Source organism: Hemitrygon akajei, chromosome 23 (genome assembly GCF_048418815.1).
Source record: "Hemitrygon akajei chromosome 23, sHemAka1.3, whole genome shotgun sequence".
Taxonomy (NCBI): Eukaryota; Metazoa; Chordata; class Chondrichthyes; order Myliobatiformes; family Dasyatidae; genus Hemitrygon; species Hemitrygon akajei.
In genome coordinates, this window is record NC_133146.1 from 22,574,508 (window position 1) to 22,594,727 (window position 20,220).

General features: G+C 42.4%; 1 protein-coding gene across 1 annotated transcript in view; it reads right to left on the reverse strand.

Annotated features, from left to right (window-relative positions):
* pkd2l1 (polycystic kidney disease 2-like 1) overlaps positions 1–20,220 on the reverse strand; it is a 90,998-nt gene that overhangs the window by 50,710 nt on the left and 20,068 nt on the right. The window contains exons 3-4 of the mRNA XM_073027200.1: positions 15,356–15,483; positions 1,216–1,463 (exon numbers count right to left, since the gene is read on the reverse strand). Coding sequence (XP_072883301.1) covers positions 1,216–1,463; positions 15,356–15,483 — 376 coding nt within the window. The remainder of the gene's footprint in view (positions 1–1,215; positions 1,464–15,355; positions 15,484–20,220) is intronic.

Below are 20,220 nucleotides of genomic sequence, written 5' to 3' on the forward strand. Positions count from 1 at the left end.
AGAGGTAGGGTAGATCGTAGCTCTGGTGGGAATTGTTTCATAGGTCATGTAGAGCATAGCTATGATGCAAATTGTTATAGAAGTAGAGTAGAGCATACCTGTGGTGGAAATTGTTTAAGGGTGAGTGTAGACCGTAGCTGTGGTGTAAGTTGTTAGAGAGGTAGAGTAGATTGTTTCACAGGTCGTGTGGAGCCTGGCTGTGATGCAAATTGTTATAGAAGTAGAGTAGAGCATACCTGTGGTGGAAATTGTTTAAGGGTTAGTGTAGACCGTAGCTGTGGTGTAAGTTGTGTAAAGTTGAGCAAAACTGGCAGAAAATGAAGATGAAGACAAGATTCGAAAATCCAAAAATAAGTAAAGCAACAATTTGCATTTGTTTTGCACCTGTAGTGTGGTGAAATATGTCAAGATGTTACACATAAATAAAATATGATGTATCTGACACCTAACCTATGAAGGAGATATTAGGACAGATGGCTGGGCAGGTTTATGAACTTTTCAAAGGATGAAAATGAGGTGGAAAGGTTTGTGGATATAATTCAAACCCCTGTGCATAGATAGCTAAAGATATTTCCATAAATGGTGAAACAAAGAATGTGAAATTTACATGAGAGGCTAGAATTGTAGAAAGATTCTCTAAAATGCAAATAATTTTTGTATTGATTTCCTGTCATCTGTGTGAACTTTCCAGCTTTCACAAAGTTTATGAATAATTTCATCTTGGCATTAACATTGAAAGGACTCACTTATTTTATTTTAGCCCAACATATGAATATGACAGCTTAAATAAAATCAGTTTTTGGTGTTTTTCAAAATGCATACTGACTCAGTCAATCTATCATGAACAATATTGGTATAAAATGCCTGACCATCAGTAAGTTTGAGACTACATTTGGTGTCATTGGTGTCTGCTGCAGTTGTCTGCTGAAGATGCTGGTGGGGAGCCTTTCCAGATGGGAGCACGGGTCACTCTCACTTTGAATGAAGCTCCGTACTACAGGTCCCAATGTAAAATCTACTTCTCCCATCCACATTCTGGAGCTGACTACAGATGATTTGGAACACATTGTTGTAGCTGAGTGGAAATCAGTTAACTTAGAAGGTGAGAAGTAAGGCATTATTAGAAAGCGGGGAGTAAAAGTGGAAATATACAATATAACTATTGGTTGCAATGATGTTGGCAATCCATTGGTTAAGCAAAAAGATTACACTCACGCACTTCCATTTTTGATTGGCGATTTATTTTCATTGTCTGTTGTATAGATATCATAGCATCCAATGATGTCTTTTCGAAAGTCCTTATGGACTACACAGGAATTATTCATGACTTTGATCTGTCGGATTCGGGGAACACCCAGAAGCATGTTCTCATAGTAAATAAATGAATGAGGACCGTGTGAGATCAGATCACTGTTGTACCATTTGGTCCAGTACAATCCGTTCAGCAATGGACCCTGTGCATACTGAGCATAAAACACAAGCATTGAATGAAACAGGCCAGTGCAAACTTCAGAAACAAACCGATGCTTTTGAACGTTTCAGGATAGTATTTACCGTACATTACAAAATTACAACAGTGTGATACTGACAGGTAATATTCTTAGTAAATTTGTAAATTATTGCCACAAGCAAATCACAGATCAAATGTTTTCCCAAATATCTATAAGTGGTATTAGATTCTCAACTTTTGAGCAAGAAGTATGAGAAAATGTGATTACAGTTCGAAGTACAACTATGTACAACCTTGAAATTCAACTTACAGGCAGCTACAAAAAAAAAAGAAACAATAGAACCCACCAAAAAAAGACCATCAAACACAAATCATGCAAACAATAACAATTAAACAAATAACATTCAGAACTAAAGTTCAGGAAAGTGAGTACACAGCCAGGGAGCCATTTAGATAGATAGATAGATAGATAGATAGATAGATAGATAGATAGATAGATAGATACTTTATTCATCCCCATGGGGAAATTCAACATTTTTTCCAATGTCTCATACACTTATTGTAGCAAAACTAATTACATACAATACTTAACTCAGTATAAATATGATATGCATCTAAAATCACCCTCTCACAAAGCATTAATAAATAGCTTTTAAAAAGTTCTTAAATAGTTTACTAAAATACATTGAATGGTAACTTAAGCTCAGTCCTAACCCCGGCACTTTAACATATCTTACCCTGGCGGTTGAATTGTAAAGCCTAATGGCATTGGGGAGTATTGACCTCTTCATCCTGTCTGAGGAGCATTGCATCGATAGCAACCTGTCGCTGAAACTGCTTCTCTGTCTCTGGATGGTGCTATGCAGAGGATGTTCAGGATTTTCCATGATTGACCGTAGCCTACTCAGCGCCCTTCGCTCTGCTACCGATGTCATACTCTCCAGTTCTGTGCCCACGACAGAGCCCGCCATCCTTACCAGCTTATTAAGACGTGAGGCGTCCCTCTTCTTAATGCTGCCTCCCCAACACGCCACCACAAAGAAGAGGGCACTCTCCACAACTGACCAGTTGTCAGTTTCATCACCGCAGCTGGTCCAGGAGCCTGTTAGTTGCAGGCCAATGCCTCAGGTCAGTGTAGAGATGAGTAAACCTTGCACAGCAGTGAGCTGAAAACCTTCACTCACCTCTGGCCCTGACACACCAACCTTTCCAATCTGGTTCTGTGTTTAAACCGGCCAAACCTGAGTTCATTCCTCACTCTCAGGCCCCGGCCCTACCACTTCAATTCGACCCCAGGTCCACACCAACACTGGCTCATTCCTTGCCCTTGGGCCTGGGCCCTACCACCTTAATTTGACCCATACTCAACCTTTTCAATCTGGCCGGGTGCTTAAATCAGCCAAACATCATCTCGTTCCTCACTCTCGGGCCTGGGCCCTGCTGTGTCAATTTGGCCCATACCTGCCGAGCCACTGCACTGCACCTTTGAGACTCTAGTTCACTGAATCCCCCAGAATACTGCAAAAATGCCAGGTTGTACAGGCTGTTTAAAAGGAGGCCTCCTTGCTTCTGCTTTTCCACCGATAATTTATTAGGATTCAGACAGGATCCTGCTGAAACAGTTGAATAAAGCAGTACTACAGGAATTAAGGGTCATGGGGAACAGGCAAGTAGGTGGAGATGAGTCCATGGTCAGATCAGCCATGATCTTATTGAATGGCGGAGCAGGCTCGACAGGCCAGATGGCCGACTCCTGCTCCTATTTCTTGTGTGCTTATGTTCTTATGTTCTTAAATCAGAGTTCACTGACTTCAATGAGATTCCCCCTCATCCTTCTAAACTACATTGAGTACAGACCCAGAGCTATCAAATGTTCCTCATATAATAACCCTTTCATTCCCAGAATCATCCTTGTGAACCTCCTCTGAACCCTCTCCAATGCCAGCACATCTTTTCTTACATAGGAAGTCCAAAACTGTTCACAATACTCAAGGTGAGGCCTCACTAGTGCCTTATAAAGCCTCAGCGTCACATCCCTGCTCTTATATTGTAGACCTCTTGAAATGAATGTTAACATTGCATTTGCCTCCCTTACCACTGACTCAACCTGCAAGTTAACCTTTAGGATGTTCTGTACAAGGACTTCCCAGTCCCTTTGCATCTCAGATTTTTGGATTTTCTCCCCATTTAGAAAGTAGTCTGCACATTTATTTCTTCTACCAAAGTGCATGACCGTGCATTTTCAAACATTGTATTTCATTTCCCACTTTCTTGTCCATTCTCCTAATCTGTCTAAGTCCTTCTGCATCCTACCTGTTTCCTCAACACTACCTGCCCCTCCACCAATCTTCATATCATCTACAAACTTGGCAACAAAACCATCTACTTCATCATCTAAATCATTGATCTACAGCATAAAAAGAAGCGGTCCCAACACCAACCCCTACAGAACACCACTAGTCACTGGCAGCCAACCAGAAAAGTGTCAGTTTATTCCCACTTGCTGCCTCTTACCAATCAGCCAATGCTCTAACCATGCCAGTAACTTTCCTATAATATCATGGGCTCTTAATTTGGTAAGCAGCCTCATGTGCAGCACCTTGTCGAAGGCCTTCTGAAAGTCCAAATATACAACATTCACTGCATCCCCTTCATCTATCCCACTTGTAATCTCTTCAAAGAAATCCAACTGGTTTTTCTGGCAAGATTTTCCCTGAAGGAAACCATACTGATTTTGTCTTATATTGTCCTGTGTCTCCAAGTACTCCATAGCCTCATCCTTAACAATTGACTCCAACATCTTCCCAACCACTGAGGTCAGGCTAACTGGTCTATAATTTCCTTTCTGCTGCTTCCTTCCTTTCTTAAAGAGCGGAATGACATTTGCAATTTTCCAGTCTTCTGGAACTGTGCCAGAGTCAACGATTCTTGAAAGAACTTTACTAATGCCTCCACAACCTCAACAGCTACCTCTTTCAGAACCCGAGGATGCAGTTCATCTGGTCCAGATGAAGCTTACACAGCTTTAGGTCTTTCAGCTTTTTAAGCATCTTCTCCACTGTAATAGTAACTGCACTCACTTCTCTTCCCTCACACCCTTCAATACCTGGCACACTGCTAGTGTCTTCCACCGTAAAAGCTAATGCAAAATACCCATTTAGTTCACCTACCATCTTCTTGCCCCTCCCCCCCATTATTATTTCTCCGGCCTCATTTTCTAGCGACCCTATATCCACACTCACCTCTCTTTTATTTTTTTTATACTTGAAAAAGCTTTCTTTATCCACATTGATATTGTTTGCTAGCTTGCTTTCATACTTCAACTTTTCCTTCATAGTGATTCTTTTAGTTGCTGTAGGCTTTTAAAAGCTTCCCAATCCTCTATCTTCCAGCTAATTTTTGTTTTGTTGTATGTCCTCTCTTACTTTTACATTAGCTTTGACCTCCCTTGTCAACTATGGTTGTACTACTTTGGCTTTCAAGTATTTATTTGTTTTTGGAATGCATTTATCCTGCATTTTCCTATTTTTCCCAGAAACTCAAGCATCCCTGCCAGCATCTCTTTCCAATTTATTTTGGCCAACTCCTCTCTCCTACCACTTCCTTTACACCACTGAATACTGCAACGTCAGACTTTATTTTCTCCCTATCAAATTTCAATTTGAATTCAGTCATATTGTGATCACTGTCTCCAAAGTGTTCCTTTACCTTAAGCTCTCTAATAGCCTCCGGTTCATTACATGACACCCAATCCGGTATAGTTGATGCCCTCAAAGGCTCAACGATAAGCTGCTCTAAATTGCCATCTTGTAGGCATTCAGCAAATTCACTCTCTTGAGATCCATTACCAACCTGAGTTTCCCAATCTACCTGCATGATAAAATCTCCCATGACTATCATAACATCGCCCTTTTGACGTGCCTTTTCTATTTGCTGTTGTAATCTGTAGTTCACATCCCAGTTACTGTATATAACTGCCATCAGGGACCTTTTACCCTTGCAGTTTCTTAACTCACCCACAAGGATTCAACATTTTCCAATTCTATCCACGTCTTTCTAATGATTTGAAGCCATTCTTTACCAGCAGAGCCACACCACCCCCTCTGCCTACCTTCCTATCCCTCTGATACAATGTGGAACCTTGGACATTCAGCTCCCAACTACAACCATCCTTCAGCCACGATTTAGTGATGGCCACAACATCATACTTGACAATCTATAAAAGTGCAACAAGATCATCCACCATATTTCTTATACTCCGTGCACTGAGATATAACCCCTTGGGTACTGTATTTGCTACCCTTTTAGATTCTGCATCCCTAATGCACTGATCCTCACCCTGCTGGTTGCAATTTTGTCCTATCATCTGTCTGCCTTTCCTGACAGTCTGACTGTATGCTATCTTTGCTTTTTAACCATCCATCCTATTCAGAATCCCTTCACTCCAGTTCCCACCCCCCTGCCAAATTGGTTTAAACCCTCCCCAAAAGCTGTAACAAACTTGACTGTGAGAATAATGGTTTCCCCTGGGTTCAGGTGCAATCCTGTCCTTTTGTATAGGCCAAAGCTGCCCTCAGAAGAGATCCCAATGATCTAAGAACCTGAAGCCCTGACCCCTACACCAGCTTCTCAGCCACGCATTTATCTGCCAAATCACCCTGTTTCTACCCTCACTGGCGTATGGCACAGGCAGCAATCCAGAAATTACTACCCTGGAGTTCCTGCTTCTCAGCTTTCTGCCTAGCTCTCTAAATTCTCTCTTCAGGACCTCTTTGCTTTTCCTTCCTATGTCATTGGTACCAATATGTACCAAGACATCTGGCTGCTCCCCCTCCCCCTCCAAAACGCTGTGAACATGATCTGAGACATCCCCGACACTGGCACCTGGGAGGCAACATATCATCCCAGTGTCCTGTTCATGTCCATAGAATTGCAGGTGACTAGAAGAAGAGGGAATGGGGAGGGAGAAAGCTACTAGAAGGAGAAATCCATGTCCATGCCATCGGGTTGGAACTACCTAGATGGAATAAGAGGTGTTGCTCCTCCTCCCTGAGAGTGGCCTTATCATGGCAAAAGAAGAGGCCAGGGACCGACATGTTGGAACAGGAAAGGGGATAGGAATTAAAATGGTTGCCCTTCACAAAATTATGCATTTAGCAGGTGCAGCAGAGGTGCTAACTCCATCCTGGCACATTTCTTCTGTAATTCCCTTGCCGATTCATCCCTCCCCATTAATCTCCTTCCTGGCACATATCCCTGCTAGCAACACTACAACTGCCCATTCACCTCCTCCCTCACCTCCATTCAGGGCCCCAGACACTCCTTCCAGGTGAAGCAACATTTCACCTGCAAATTTGTTGAGGTCTTCTACTGTATCCGGCACTCCTGATGCTGCCTCCTCGACATTGGTGAGACCCGACGTAAACCGGGGGATCGCTTTGTCAAGCACCTCCACTGCATCTGGCAAAAGCAGACTTTTCTGGTGGCCAGCCATTTTAATTCCTATCCCCATCCCCGTGTCCACGATGAGACCACCCTCAGGGTGGAGGAACAACACCTCATATTCTGTCTAGGTAGCCTCCAGATTTACGGCATGAACATCGATTTCTCCATCCAGTAATTTTTTCCTCCACCTTCCCTCTTCTTCTTTCCCCACTCTGGCCTCTCTTTTCTTCTCCTTACCTGCCTATCTCCCAGTGCTCCTCCTTTTCCCTTTCTCCCACCGTCTGATCCCCGCTCCAGCCCTTTACTTTTCCCATCCACCTATCACCATATAGCTAGCCCTCATTTCCCTCCCCCTTCCCCCCTTCCTTTCCAGTCCTGAAGAAGGGTCTTGGCCTGAATTACCAACTATTTATTCATTTCCATAGATGCTGCCTGACGTGTTGAGTTCCTCCAGCATTTTGTGTGTGAAGCTCTATAGAATAAGTCATGCCCTAATTCACAGAAGATATTAAAACATAAAGCATGGTTTAACAAGTATACCTTCCTGCATGTGGTACGTTCCAGTTGTTCCAGATGTTTCTCCTGCAGTTGACCGAGGTGTTCACTCATTGCTGGACTGCAGGTGGACCTTTCGCTTTGCTTTACTACTGTCATTGCAAACTAAAGGAAAGCACAATGGTGCTGCAGATGGTACAATTGTCTCATTTCCCATCAACAGATTTGACCCCGACCTCCGCTCCCATCTTCATGGAGATTTCACATTCTCGCTATGAAGACATGCTTTTACTCTAGGTGTCCTGGTTTCCTCCTTCAGTTGATTGGCTGCAGTAAATTACCACTGGCAGTTAATGGGAGAATCAAAAGCTTTTAATGGGCAAATTTTAGAGAGCAGGTAGCAGGGAAATAGGTGCAGAACAGGACATTAAGTACACCCAGCATAGACTCGATGGGCCAAAGGGCCTTCCTGTGAGGAAATGTGGAAAACCTATTCCTGAAGATGAAAAAAGTGTCACTTTGTAAACAAGGAAATAATGATTTGCCTGTTCTTGTGATGTGCATTTGCCTGGTAGTACACCTTCAGCAATCCACGACGGGATTCCCCGCACTGAGTTACCAACTGTGCTGCTGAGCAGGATCGTTATCTGAATGATGAGAGTGCATTTTTAATATGCTCATTGTGCCTGGAGCAGATCAGGTTAAAACCCCTCCCTGATAAGACCACGGACATTGCAAAATTGGACCACACACTTCCATTTGTGATCTACTTCGGCACTTCAAACTCCTCTGGCATGATATGTACCTGTCTGAATCCACTGTGGCTTACTGCATATTTTCTAGGCACGTGTGTTCTTGTAAAAGTCTAAAGCTACAGCGAACTGTAGCTCACACAAACTGAGTTGGTGCTCCATCCTAACACTCCCTCTTCGCTTCACCTGGCTGCCTGAAAACATTCATGATTTCACCTCATTCATCTCTGCTATTCATCTCACCTTCCCTGAAATTCAGATCGAACAAAAATCCTACTGTATGAATGGTCACATTATTGGTTTGGTAAGCCAATGAAAAGAGAAATACAGTAATACACTTAAACTTTATATTGTCAATGCATAACAATAAAAATGATACCGTTATTTCTATTATTAAAATTTAACTGTAAAATATTAAAAATTCTATGTTTCCTCCCTTACGTGAGCGCCCAACAGAAATTGCTTAGTCACAACAGTAACGCTGTCTTAACCCTGTCAGCTAATTTACTCATGAACATCTCACGTAGTGTGTGCTTACACAATACATACAAATGGATTTGATATGTGGGCATGTTTACGTAGCAAACATCTGCCGCCATTCGGCAATCAAGCAGGCAAATCACTCACAATTGTAAACATGTGCCCATTTTGCTGTCTCTCTCACCGTCATCAACATATACATAAAGTGTTTAAGATACACACGCATGCTTTGTGCGAGTATGAGGATCGAGACTGGATAACCAACGACCGTGTCCATTATACAATTGTCTTTTACTATTCACAAATGCAATTCACTGCATGTAAATTCCCAGTTCACTACCTGTGACTAGCACTGAGTCATAGAAATATACAGCACAGAACTGGGCCCATTCACACCATCTCAAGCATGCCACTTGTGAAACCATTTACCTCATTAGGCTGATAGGAGCAGAATTAGGCCATTCAGCCCATCGAGTCTGTTCTGCCCTTTCATCAAGGCGTATTTATTAGCCCTCTCAATCACATTCTCTTGCCTCCTCCCCGCAAGGTTAATTCCCAGAATGGCGGGACTGTCATATGTTGAAAGATTGGAGCGACTGGGCTTGTATACACTGGAATTTAGAAGGATGAGAGGGGATCTGATTGAAACATATAAGATTATTAAGGGATTGGACATGCTGGAGGCAGGAAGCATGTTCCCGCTGATGGGTGAGTCCAGAACTAGAGGCCACAGTTTAAGAATAAGGGATAGGCCATTTAGAACAGAGATGCGGAAAATCTTTTTCACCCAGAGTGTGGTGGGTATGTGGAATGCTCTGCCCCAGAAGGCAGTGGGGGTCAAGTCTCTGGATGCATTCAAGAGAGAGTTAGATAGAGCTCATATAGATAGCAGGGTCAAGGGATATGGGGAGAGGGCAGGAACTGGGTACTGATTGTGTATGATCAGCCACGATCACAGTGAATAGCGGTGTTGGCTAGAAGGGCAGAATGGCCTACTCCTGCACCTACTGTCTATTGTCTATTGCAACCTTTGATGCCCTTACTTATCAAGAACCTATCACCCTCTGTTTTAAATATACCAAATGACTTGGCCTCCACAGCTGTCTGTGGCAATGAATTCCACAAATTCACCGCTCTCTGGCTAAAGAAAATTCTCCTCATTTCTGTTCTAACGTGACGTCCTTCTATTTTCAGGCTGTGCCCTCTGGTCCTAGACTCCCTCACTACAGAAAACATACTCTCCATATCCATTCCTAGCTAGGGCTTTCTATATTCAACAAGTTTCAATGAGATCCCCCTCATTCTTCTAAAAGCCAGTGAATACAGACCCAGAGCTGTCAAGTGCTCCTCATATGTTAACCCTTTCATTCTCATGATCACTGGTGAATCTCCTTTGAAATCTCTCCAATACTGGCACGTCCTTTCTCAGATAAGGGTCCCAAAACTGCTCGCGATACTCCGTGCAGTCTGACTAATGCCTTATAAATCCTCAGCACAAGGACTACCAAATCCTTTTGTGCCTCTGATTTCTGAATTTTCTCCCTATTTAGAGAATAGTCTGCACTTTTATTCCTTCAGTCAAATGCACGAGCATACACTTCCCTACAATACATTGCATCTGCCAGTTCTCTGCCCATTCTCCCATTCTGTCTAAACCCTTCTGCCCTCGCAGTGCCTTGTGTACAAAGCTCAGCACCTTGTCAAAAATCACCCGAGACGGCTTTCTTCAGGGTTTTTAATGAGAAACATTTGTGAAACTGCAGTAAGTTAAAACACGTACTAGATTCAATGCAGAATCGTCGTGCACCTGAATATATGAATATTATGGATTATTCTCACGATCAGTGTTAAACAAGGTAACACACACATGCAACATTCTATAGCTATGCTGTGGACTAGAGTGAACTTGGGACGAAACAAAAACTTAATAGTGATGAACAATAAACATAATACTTTCTTCAAGGTACATCTACTAGATGTTACCAATATTAACAAGATTCACAGATGTTGCTGTTTCAAGGCAAATACAGAGTGGATGGAGATGGATGGCTTTTTGTCGTGTGTGCTTCAAGTCGAAATCCGAATTAACCTGCGCAGGAATTGATGTGAAAAACCAGCTTACATCAGAAGTGATGTTTATATACAACAAACTACATGCATAACGAGCAGTGCCTCCAGAGACAGGACACCCTGTTTCCTCAACGCTATCTGCCCCTCCTCCTATTTTTGTATCGCTGCAAACTTGGCCACAAAACCATCAATTCCGTCATCCAAATTATTGACATTTAACAAAGCCAGGCCAAAACGCACTGGAATGAGGTCTCCTCTACCCAGAATCCTGTTGGCAAATGTGTAGTCACTGGAGAATACAACTGAGGATCTGAGGACAAAACTGTTGTCTCAGAGGCAGATGAGAAATATCTCACTGGTTTGCTGTATGAAAACCACACCAGATGCAGCCGTCAAACCAGAAGAGTTCGCGGTTTACAGAATGCACCGAGCTATGGACTCAGGTAAGGCAAAGGAAGGAGGTGTGTGTATTTTATGCTTAACTCCTGTTGATGTTCCGACAAGGTGGTTCTGTCAAACTCATTTTCCATCAACTTGGATCCCCTAACCATCAAGTGCCATCCATTCTATTTGCCTTGGGAGTTCTCATCTGTGATCCTGACCGCGGCCTATATTCCACCAGTGGCTGACTGTAACCAAGCACTCGCGACACTGCATGATGCCATCCGCAGACAAGAAATAGCCCAACCCAATGCATTTCAAATTATCGGCAGAGTCTTCAACCAGGCTTGTTTGAAGAAATTCCTGCCCACTTATCACCAGCATATAACCTGTAGCACCAGAGGTCCCATCATACTGGACCACTGCAACACTACGATATGGAATGTCTACCATTCCTTCTACCTGCTGGCAGTAAATCGGACGCCTGGCTGTCCTCCTCCTACCTGTGTACAGGCAGACCCTAAAAAGCAAGGCCCCAGAGATTAGAACAACTAAGAGGTGGTTGCAGGAGGCAGAGAAACAGTTACAGGATTACAGAAGTCTGCTGAGGGCCAGATCAGAGGCATTCAGCTCTAAAGACCAATAAAACTACAGAAGGAACAGGTATGATCTCCGGAAAGCCATCTCACGAGCAAAGTGGAGATTCCAAACCAAACAAATCAATGGGGGATGCTCGAGAGCTGTTTCAGGGCTTGAACGCTGTCACCTCCTACAAAGTTAAATCAAATGACGTGGGAAACAGCAGGGTTTCGCATCCAGATGAGCTCAGTGCCTTGTATTCTCACTTTGACCGTCAGAACATGGAGGAATCGTCACAAACCCTGACACCTCCTGATGATCCTTTGACCTCAGTATCTGAAGATGACACTGAAGATGATGCATTCTAGAGGGTGAATCCACGGAAATCGGCAGACAGGGTACGTGGCCACATACTAAAGACCTGTGCTGACCAACTAGCTGGTGTATTCACCTCAGCAGTGTGTGTACCCATCTGCTTCAATTATACCAGAGCCCAAGAAGAGTGTGTGGTGATAACTATGGCCCAGTTGTACTTAGTGCTGTACATACACAGTGATGAAGTGTTTTGAGAGGCTGGTGATGAAACATATCAGCTCCTGACTGAGAGCAGACTTGGATCCTCTCCAATTAGCCGACTGGAGCAACAGGTCCACAGCGGGTGCCATCTCATTGGCTCTACACTCAATCCTGGAACACCTGGACAGCAAAGATGTTCTTTATCGGCTACAGCTCAGCATTCAATAACATCATCCCCTTAAAACTAATCAATAAACTCCAAGTTGGCTGTGGGCTTGAAATTGTTCCTGAACCTGGTGATGTGAGTCCTAAGGTTCTTGTACCTTCTACAGCACGGCAGCAGTGAGTAAAGAGCATGGCCTGGGTGGTGGGGATCTCTGATGATGGATGCTGCTTTCCTACAACAGCATTTCATGTAGATGTGCTCAGTAGTCGGGGGCTTTTCCCATGAAGTAATGGGCTGAATCCACTACCTTTTGTAGGATTTTCTGTTCAAAGGCATGATGCAGCCAGTCAATATACTCTCCAATGCACATTTGTAGAAGTTTGCCAAACTTTTAGATGTCATGCCGTATCTCCGCAGACTCCTCAGGAAGTAGAGGCACTGCCATGCTTTCTTCGCAATTTCACTTACGTGCCAGGTCCAAGACAGGTCCTCTGAAATAGTAACACCGAGGAATTTAAAGTTGCTAACCTTCTCCACCTCTGATCCTCCGATGAGGACCTCTGGCTCCCTCTCATGAAGCCTACAATCAGCTCCTCGATCTTGCTGACATTGAGTGAGAGGTTTTTGTTGTCACACCACTCAGCCAAATCTTCAATCTCCTTCCTGTATTTTTTAAAAATCTTTTTATTAATTATTATTGAAGATTGACAAAAAAAAGATACGTTAAGTCAACATATCATTATGTGCAATAAGGAATTAAATTAGCAAATAACTGATTAACAAAGCTAAGCAATATATCGATAATAATAAAGAAGCAAAGTGTTCAGAATTTTTTTTGAAAGAAAAAGAAGGAAAAAAGGAACCGCTACTAACTGAAAAAAACCTGTATGCTGATTCATCACCACCTTTGGTTTGGCCCACATCAGCAAACTTGCATATGGTGTTGGAGCTGTTCTTAGCCACACAGTCAGAGGTGTAAAGTGAGTAGAGCAGGGGGATAAGCACACATCCCTGTGGTGTACCAGTGCTGATGGAGAGTGTGGAGGAGATGTTCTTGCTAATCTGAACTGACTGTGGTCGAAGTGCCCAAGATCCAATTGCACAAGCTGGCATTCTTGGTGCCATTGTAAGAATTCCTTCTCTTGGGATCCAGCGCCAACCTGATTTTCTCAATCTACCTTCATATTGAACTCACCAATAAAGTTGCTGTTCCGCTGTCTGAGAAAACCAGTCTCAGATTACCCACTCAAGCCAAGGAGGAGGAGGCAGAGCACGCAATGCACGCACGGGTTATAGCCTTCAGAGCACAAGGCTGCGACAGCTTGTCTGAATGAATCAAATACATTTTTAAGCTCATACATGAAAACTAGCCTGTGGATGATTCAAATTCAGATTCATTTATTTACTATGTGCATTGATACAGGAGCTGCCCACCAGTATCACCACACATTCTGGCGCCAACATAGCATACCCACAATGCTCTGCAGAATCACACAGAACGCAACAAAAGGAACACACCAAGTGACAAAGCAACATCAGTGACAGAAGCCCTGTTCCTCCTTCCCACCGACCCACCCATGCACAATACACAGTCCTCTAGCCCCAGGATGCTACTGATGATTAGATGCTGCTGTAGAACCAATCGCCAGTTTGAGTCATTCGGTGAATATTTACTCAGATATCCATGTCCAGGACTCTAACCCTATCACATGACCAACAACAACCACCCCTATGCACACCCAGCTTCAAGTGTTAGGTTGTTCTTCCAGCACCCGATCCCGTGGGTTACCACTCGGTTCCTCAAGTTCCCTTTTCCTGGAACTTCTCTGTCCACGGAAAGAACTTCTCCCATGTCACTCCATCTCAGGAGGTACAGATGCCTGAAGGCACAAACTCAGTGATTCAGGAACAGCTTCTACCCCTCTGCCATCCGATTCCTAAATGGACATCGAATCCTTGGACACTACCTCACTTTTTTAAAATATACGGTATTTCTGTTTTTGCACAGTTTTTAAAATCTATTCAATATATGTAATTGATTTACTTGTATATTTATTATTATGTTTTATTTTATTTTCTCTCTCTCTCTCTCTGCTAGATTATGTATTGCATTGAACTGCTGCTGCTAAGTTAACAAATTTCACGACACATGCCGGTGATAATAAACCTGATTCTGATTCTGATTCTTCACGCTCCCCCCCCAATATTTCCAACACCACCTCAATTATCTTTTATCCCAAGCCTACAAACTGTGGCTAGCACTCTATGCACATCCATGTTCTCATGTGTTTTGTCTTTGTTCTTAATGGAATCTATTTACTGACAAGCCCTGTACGAGAATTATATGACACCCTTTCCCATACAACACAGCCTTAATATAGAGTAACACACACAAAATGCTGGAGGATCTCAGCCAGACTGGAGAGGAATAAACTGTTGACATTTCAGCCTGAGACCCTTCATCAGGACAGCCTTTCTTTTCAAATCTTTTTATTATCATTATTATTCAAAAATAACACAGGTACATCAAAGTAACAACACTTACAATGCCTCAGAAAAAAGGAATTATCTTAAAGATTGAAAATTTTTGTGAATAAAAAGAACTCCTACTAAGCTAGAAAAGTGAGAAAAAAAAAGGAACCCATTGGGGGTACAACCCCGGAGCCATGCGTCATACAGAAAGCTTCTTAAAATAAACATCAAACCACCAACAAGAAAGAAAAATATGTCAAAAAAAAATTTTACACTTAGATTGTGGAGGAAATCTATCAGTTAACTGAAATGAGCAAATGAGCCCCATCTCTTCTCAAAATCAAATGAAGGTTCAAAAGTTTCTAGGACAGCCTTAATATACCGTTCCAGGCCAAAGCTAGAAAGATCTGTATTCAACCAAATATCAATGCAGAGTACTTTGGAGCATGTGTATATTTGAGGAGAAGCGCCCTCTGGTGTAACACATGATGCTTTACACGTTGCAATGTTTTTAAAGAAAAGAATTACGGTATACTGAATTGTACTTACATCCCAAAAGTCAGTCATGCTGTGGATCGTTTGGAAGGTGACCTGTGTATCTACTGCTGTTGAGAGGAAGAGATCTGACATAACCTTGGTGTAGTAGTAGGTATTTGAACTGGTCATTCCATACGTCACTGGAAGATAGAGGAAGCCAGATGATTATTAATACCAATTCAATTGTTAATTATCATATCGGGCAGATAGAACATAGAACACTACAGCACGGTACAGCCCATGGTGTTGTGCCAACCTATTAATTCATTAACCAAGCAATCTAATCCTTCTCTCCTCCATTTTCTTATCATCCTTGTGCCTGTCTACGAGTTTCTTAAATGTCCCTAATATAACTGCCTCTAATATCACCCCTGGCAGGACATTTCATGAACTTACCCCGGGCTTTGTAAAAATCTTACCTCTGACATCCCCCCTATATTTTCCTCCAATCACTTTAAAATTATTCCTCCCTTGTTTTAGCCATTTCTACCCTGAGACAAAGTCTCTGGCTATCTATTGATCTATGCCTTTTATCATCTATCTCTATCATTAGATAGAGATATCAATCTAATATTTATCAAGTCACCTCTATCAAGTCACCTCTCATTGACCTTTGCTCCAAAGAGAAAAGCCCCAGCTCACTCAGTCTATCTTCATAGGACATGCTCTCTAATCCGGGCAGCATCCTGGGAAATCTCTTCTGCACCATCTCAAAAGCTTCCACGTCCTTCCTCGAATGAAGCAACCAGAACTGGACCCAATGCTCCCAGTGTGGTCCATTCAGGTTTTAAAAGAGCTGCAACATTACCTCATGGATCTTGAACTCAATCTGCCAACACACCATTCACCTTAACAGCTTTATTATTATATCAGATTTAACTTTTCCATTAAAATTACTAAAAAAAAAGCTGTACCTGGAATATTTCTTTCTCCTCATCGGGTAAATTATATCATTGTCAGCTAAAATGTGAGCCTTATTCAAAAGTAACAAAGCAGAAACTGGATTGGATAAAAAAATAGATCAAAGGGAGGTGATTAAAAGGATAAGAAAGACAGCTCAAGTCCAGTTGAAATCATCATTAGTTGCTACAGAGAATAGGGATATATATCCTAGTACAAATAAAACAATTTGAATAACATCAAGCTGGCAAAAGAAAATTGAGAGAGGTCAGGAATACGCAAGTCCAGAAGTGATAAAGCTATGAAGTACTCATCAGGAAATAAGCATGGGCAAGGGTGGATTTGAGTAATCGTTCTCCTTAGTGATTATGTGGCTATATGGTGTAGGTTTCACCTTTGGTCAGCTATAACACAGGTATTGCAGAAGGTTTGGTTTGGCCCCAGGTAGTTGCCAAGGGTACAGATGGGGTCCACAGATGTGAACTGAAGGCAGTCTTTGGTTTTCTCAAGTTGAAGGAAGTTTCAGTTCATCTACAGTATTACTGGATGCCTGTCATGCAGTACGACAGACAGTTCAGGGACGGTACAGTGGTCGAGACAAAGATGGCTACAAGATAGAGTTTGATGTTGTGTTTATGGATGACGTTGCCACAAGAAGAATCTTTGAGGGACACCTGCAGATCATTTTCTGACTTTGACTGGATTGGTATCTAATTGTGGTGCCACTCAGCTGGGCAACAGTGCAGAGAAACTGGTATCAGAATATCATGGTCAAGTCGCACATGACACAGGTATGACCTCTCATGACTTAATATCAGAGCGACACCATCTGAATCAGGCAACGAGAGTAGTCGCTTTGCTGCAGGTCTGGCAGGGACGTCTGAACCTTCACTCTTTTCTATCAACTCAGCACCGTGACTTCACGTGTATAAAGGATATACTTTCTTAGAAGTCAGCATGTCATCTAAAACTTTGACAAACTTCCATAGGTGCACCATGAAGAGTATCCTGACTGGCTACGTCATGGCCTGGTATGGAAACGTCAATGCCCAGGACAGAAAAGTCTACAGACGGTGATGGATACTGCCCAGTCCATCACAGACAAAGCCCTCCCCGTCAGTGAACACACTGAAAAGGACAGCTGCCAGGAGAAAGCAAAGACCCCCATCATCCTGGTCATTCTTTCTTTTCCCTACTACCATCGGGCAGAAGGTACAGGAAGGAGCCCGAGGTCCCACACCACCAGGTTCAGGAACAATATTACATTACAATCATCAGGCTCCTGAACCAGCATGGCTAACTTCACTCACCTCAACATGGGACTGACTCCACAACCTATGGATTCCCTTTCAAGCATTCTACAAAGTATTATTTATTTACTTTTGGCTTATTAGTTGCATAATTTATAGAAACATAGAAAACCTACAGCACAATACAGGCCCTTCAGCCCACAAAGTTGTGCCGAACATGTCCTTACCTTAGAAATTACTAGATTACTAGGTTTACCTACAGCCCTCTATTTTTCTAAGCTCCATGTACCTGTCTAAAAGCCTCTTAAAAGACCCTATCGTATCCGCTTCCACCACCGTTGCCAGCAGCCCATTCCACACACTCACCACTCTCTGAGTAAAATACTTACCCCTGACATCTCCTCTGTACCTACTCCCCAGCACCTTAAACCTGTGTCCTCTTGTGGCAACCATTTCAGCCCTGGGAAAAAGCCTCTGACTATCCACATGATCAATGCCTCTCATCATCTTATACACCTCTATCAGGTCACCTCTCATCCTTTGTCGCTCCAAGGAGAAAAGGCCGAGTTCACTCAACCTGTTCTCATAAGGCATGCACCCCAATCCAGGCAACATCCTCGTAAATCTCCTCTGCACCCTTTCTATGGTTTCCACATCCTTCCTGCAGTGAGGCGACTAGAGCTGAGCACAGTACTCCAAGTGGGGTCTGACCAGGGTCCTTATCTTCTTTTTTACATTGGTTGTTTGTCAGTCTTTGTTATTTATAGTCTTCACATAATTTCTATTGTATTTCTTTGTTTTCCTGCAATTGCCAACAAGAAAACGAATCTCAAGGTAACATATACTTGAGTAATAAATTTACTTAGAACTTGGAACTTTAAAATATTTTCTGAGCTGGAACTCAACATTACAATTTAAGTTTCTTCAGCTTTGATGTGGTTTTAGACAATTTACAACAATATTTTGACTTGTAATTAGGAACTTGGTAATTCCCCGTCATTGTCACAGTCCAAGTAAATTGAGCTTTCAATCATAGACACAGAATTAAACAGCAGAGGAACAGGTCCTATGGCTCAATTTGTCAAGGTCCATCAAGTTTCCAACCTGAGGCAGCCCAATTTGCCTGCATTTGGCTCCATTCCCTTAAAACACCCCTATCCATATACCTGTCCAAACTTCTTCTACATGTTGTAATTGCACCCTCCTCTATCACTTCCTCTAGTAGCTCGTTCACAATACTCTGTGTGAAAAACGTGCTTCTCTGTTTCCCTTTCAATCCTTCTCCTCTCACTTTAAACCTATGCCCTCTAATTTTAGACTCTCTGACTCTGGGAAAATCCTTTGCTTCAGGGAGAAAATCACCAGCCTATGTAGTCTCTTATTATAACTCAGTATCTTCATTATCATATCTGTGAATCTTTTCTCTACTCTCCGCAGATAAATGATACCTTTCCTATAGCTAGGTGATCAGAACTGCATACAGTACTCCAAGTGAGATCGCACCAAATTCTTGTACAGTTGTAACATGACGTCCTAACTCTTGTAGACACTGGCCTGACCAATGAATTCAAGTGTCCCACGAGACTTCTTCACCACCCTGTGTATCTCTGTTGCCTCTTTCAGGGAACTAAATACTTGTATCCTTAGGTCTCTGAGTTCTACACACTCTCCAGGGCCCTGCCATTTGCTGTTAAACTTCTGCCCCAGTTTAACTTAAGAAATCCTAGCAAAATGTCATGGAAAGCAGACCCGAAAGATCTTTGGCTTTAAATTTAAGCCGCATTTAGAACAATCAAGGTTTTTTTTTACTGTCAAATTTTTGTGATAAAAAGAAGAGAATTATCAAAATTTAACCCTCAGACTTTTCACTGAGTGTAAAGGGACTGTCAGTCACAATATTATTACATAAATTTTCCTTCCCAATGGAATAGACCAATGCTCATATATATTGAACAATGTAACATGAGCAAACATAATCCTGCTTTCCATTAAAAAAAATCTTCCAAAACAGGAGTTAAGTCATCCATGACTTTTCCTTGTGATTTGCTACAACTGCAGAATGTGTCATGGAGATGAGAACTGTAGAAAATTCCTACAATTGAGATTCATATGTTTTGGTTATGTCCCAGCTTAGAAAAATTTTGGAAAGATGTATTTTCTACTTTTTCTCAACCTTTTAACACTAACTTTGAACCTAATCCTCTTACTGCTCTCTTTGGTATTCTCGGACCTCAAGATATAACTTTAACTCCCTCAGACTTGTACGTTCTAGCTTTTATCTCACTTATGGCGAGAGGACATGATTTGAGAGTTAGGGGGCAAAAGTTTAAGGGAAACACGAGGGGGTATTTCTTTACTCAGAGAGTGATAGCTGTGTGGAATGAGCTTCCTGTAGAAGTAGTAGAGGCCAGTTCAGTTGTGTCATTTAAGGTAAAATTGGATAGGTATATGGACAGGAAAGGAGTGGAGGGTTATGGGCTGAGTGCGGGTAGGTGGGACTAGGTGAGATTAAGAGTTCGGCACGGACTAGGAGGGCCGGAATGGCCTGTTTTCCGTGCTGTGATTGTTATACGGTTATATGGTTATAAGACGGATTTTGTTTAAATGGAAAGAAGCAGTCTCTCCTACTCATATGCAGTGGTTAGAAGACATTATGACTCATCTTAGTTTGGCGAAGATTCAGTGTTCTATTTCTAATTCAGTACAGTACTTTTATACGACATGGGG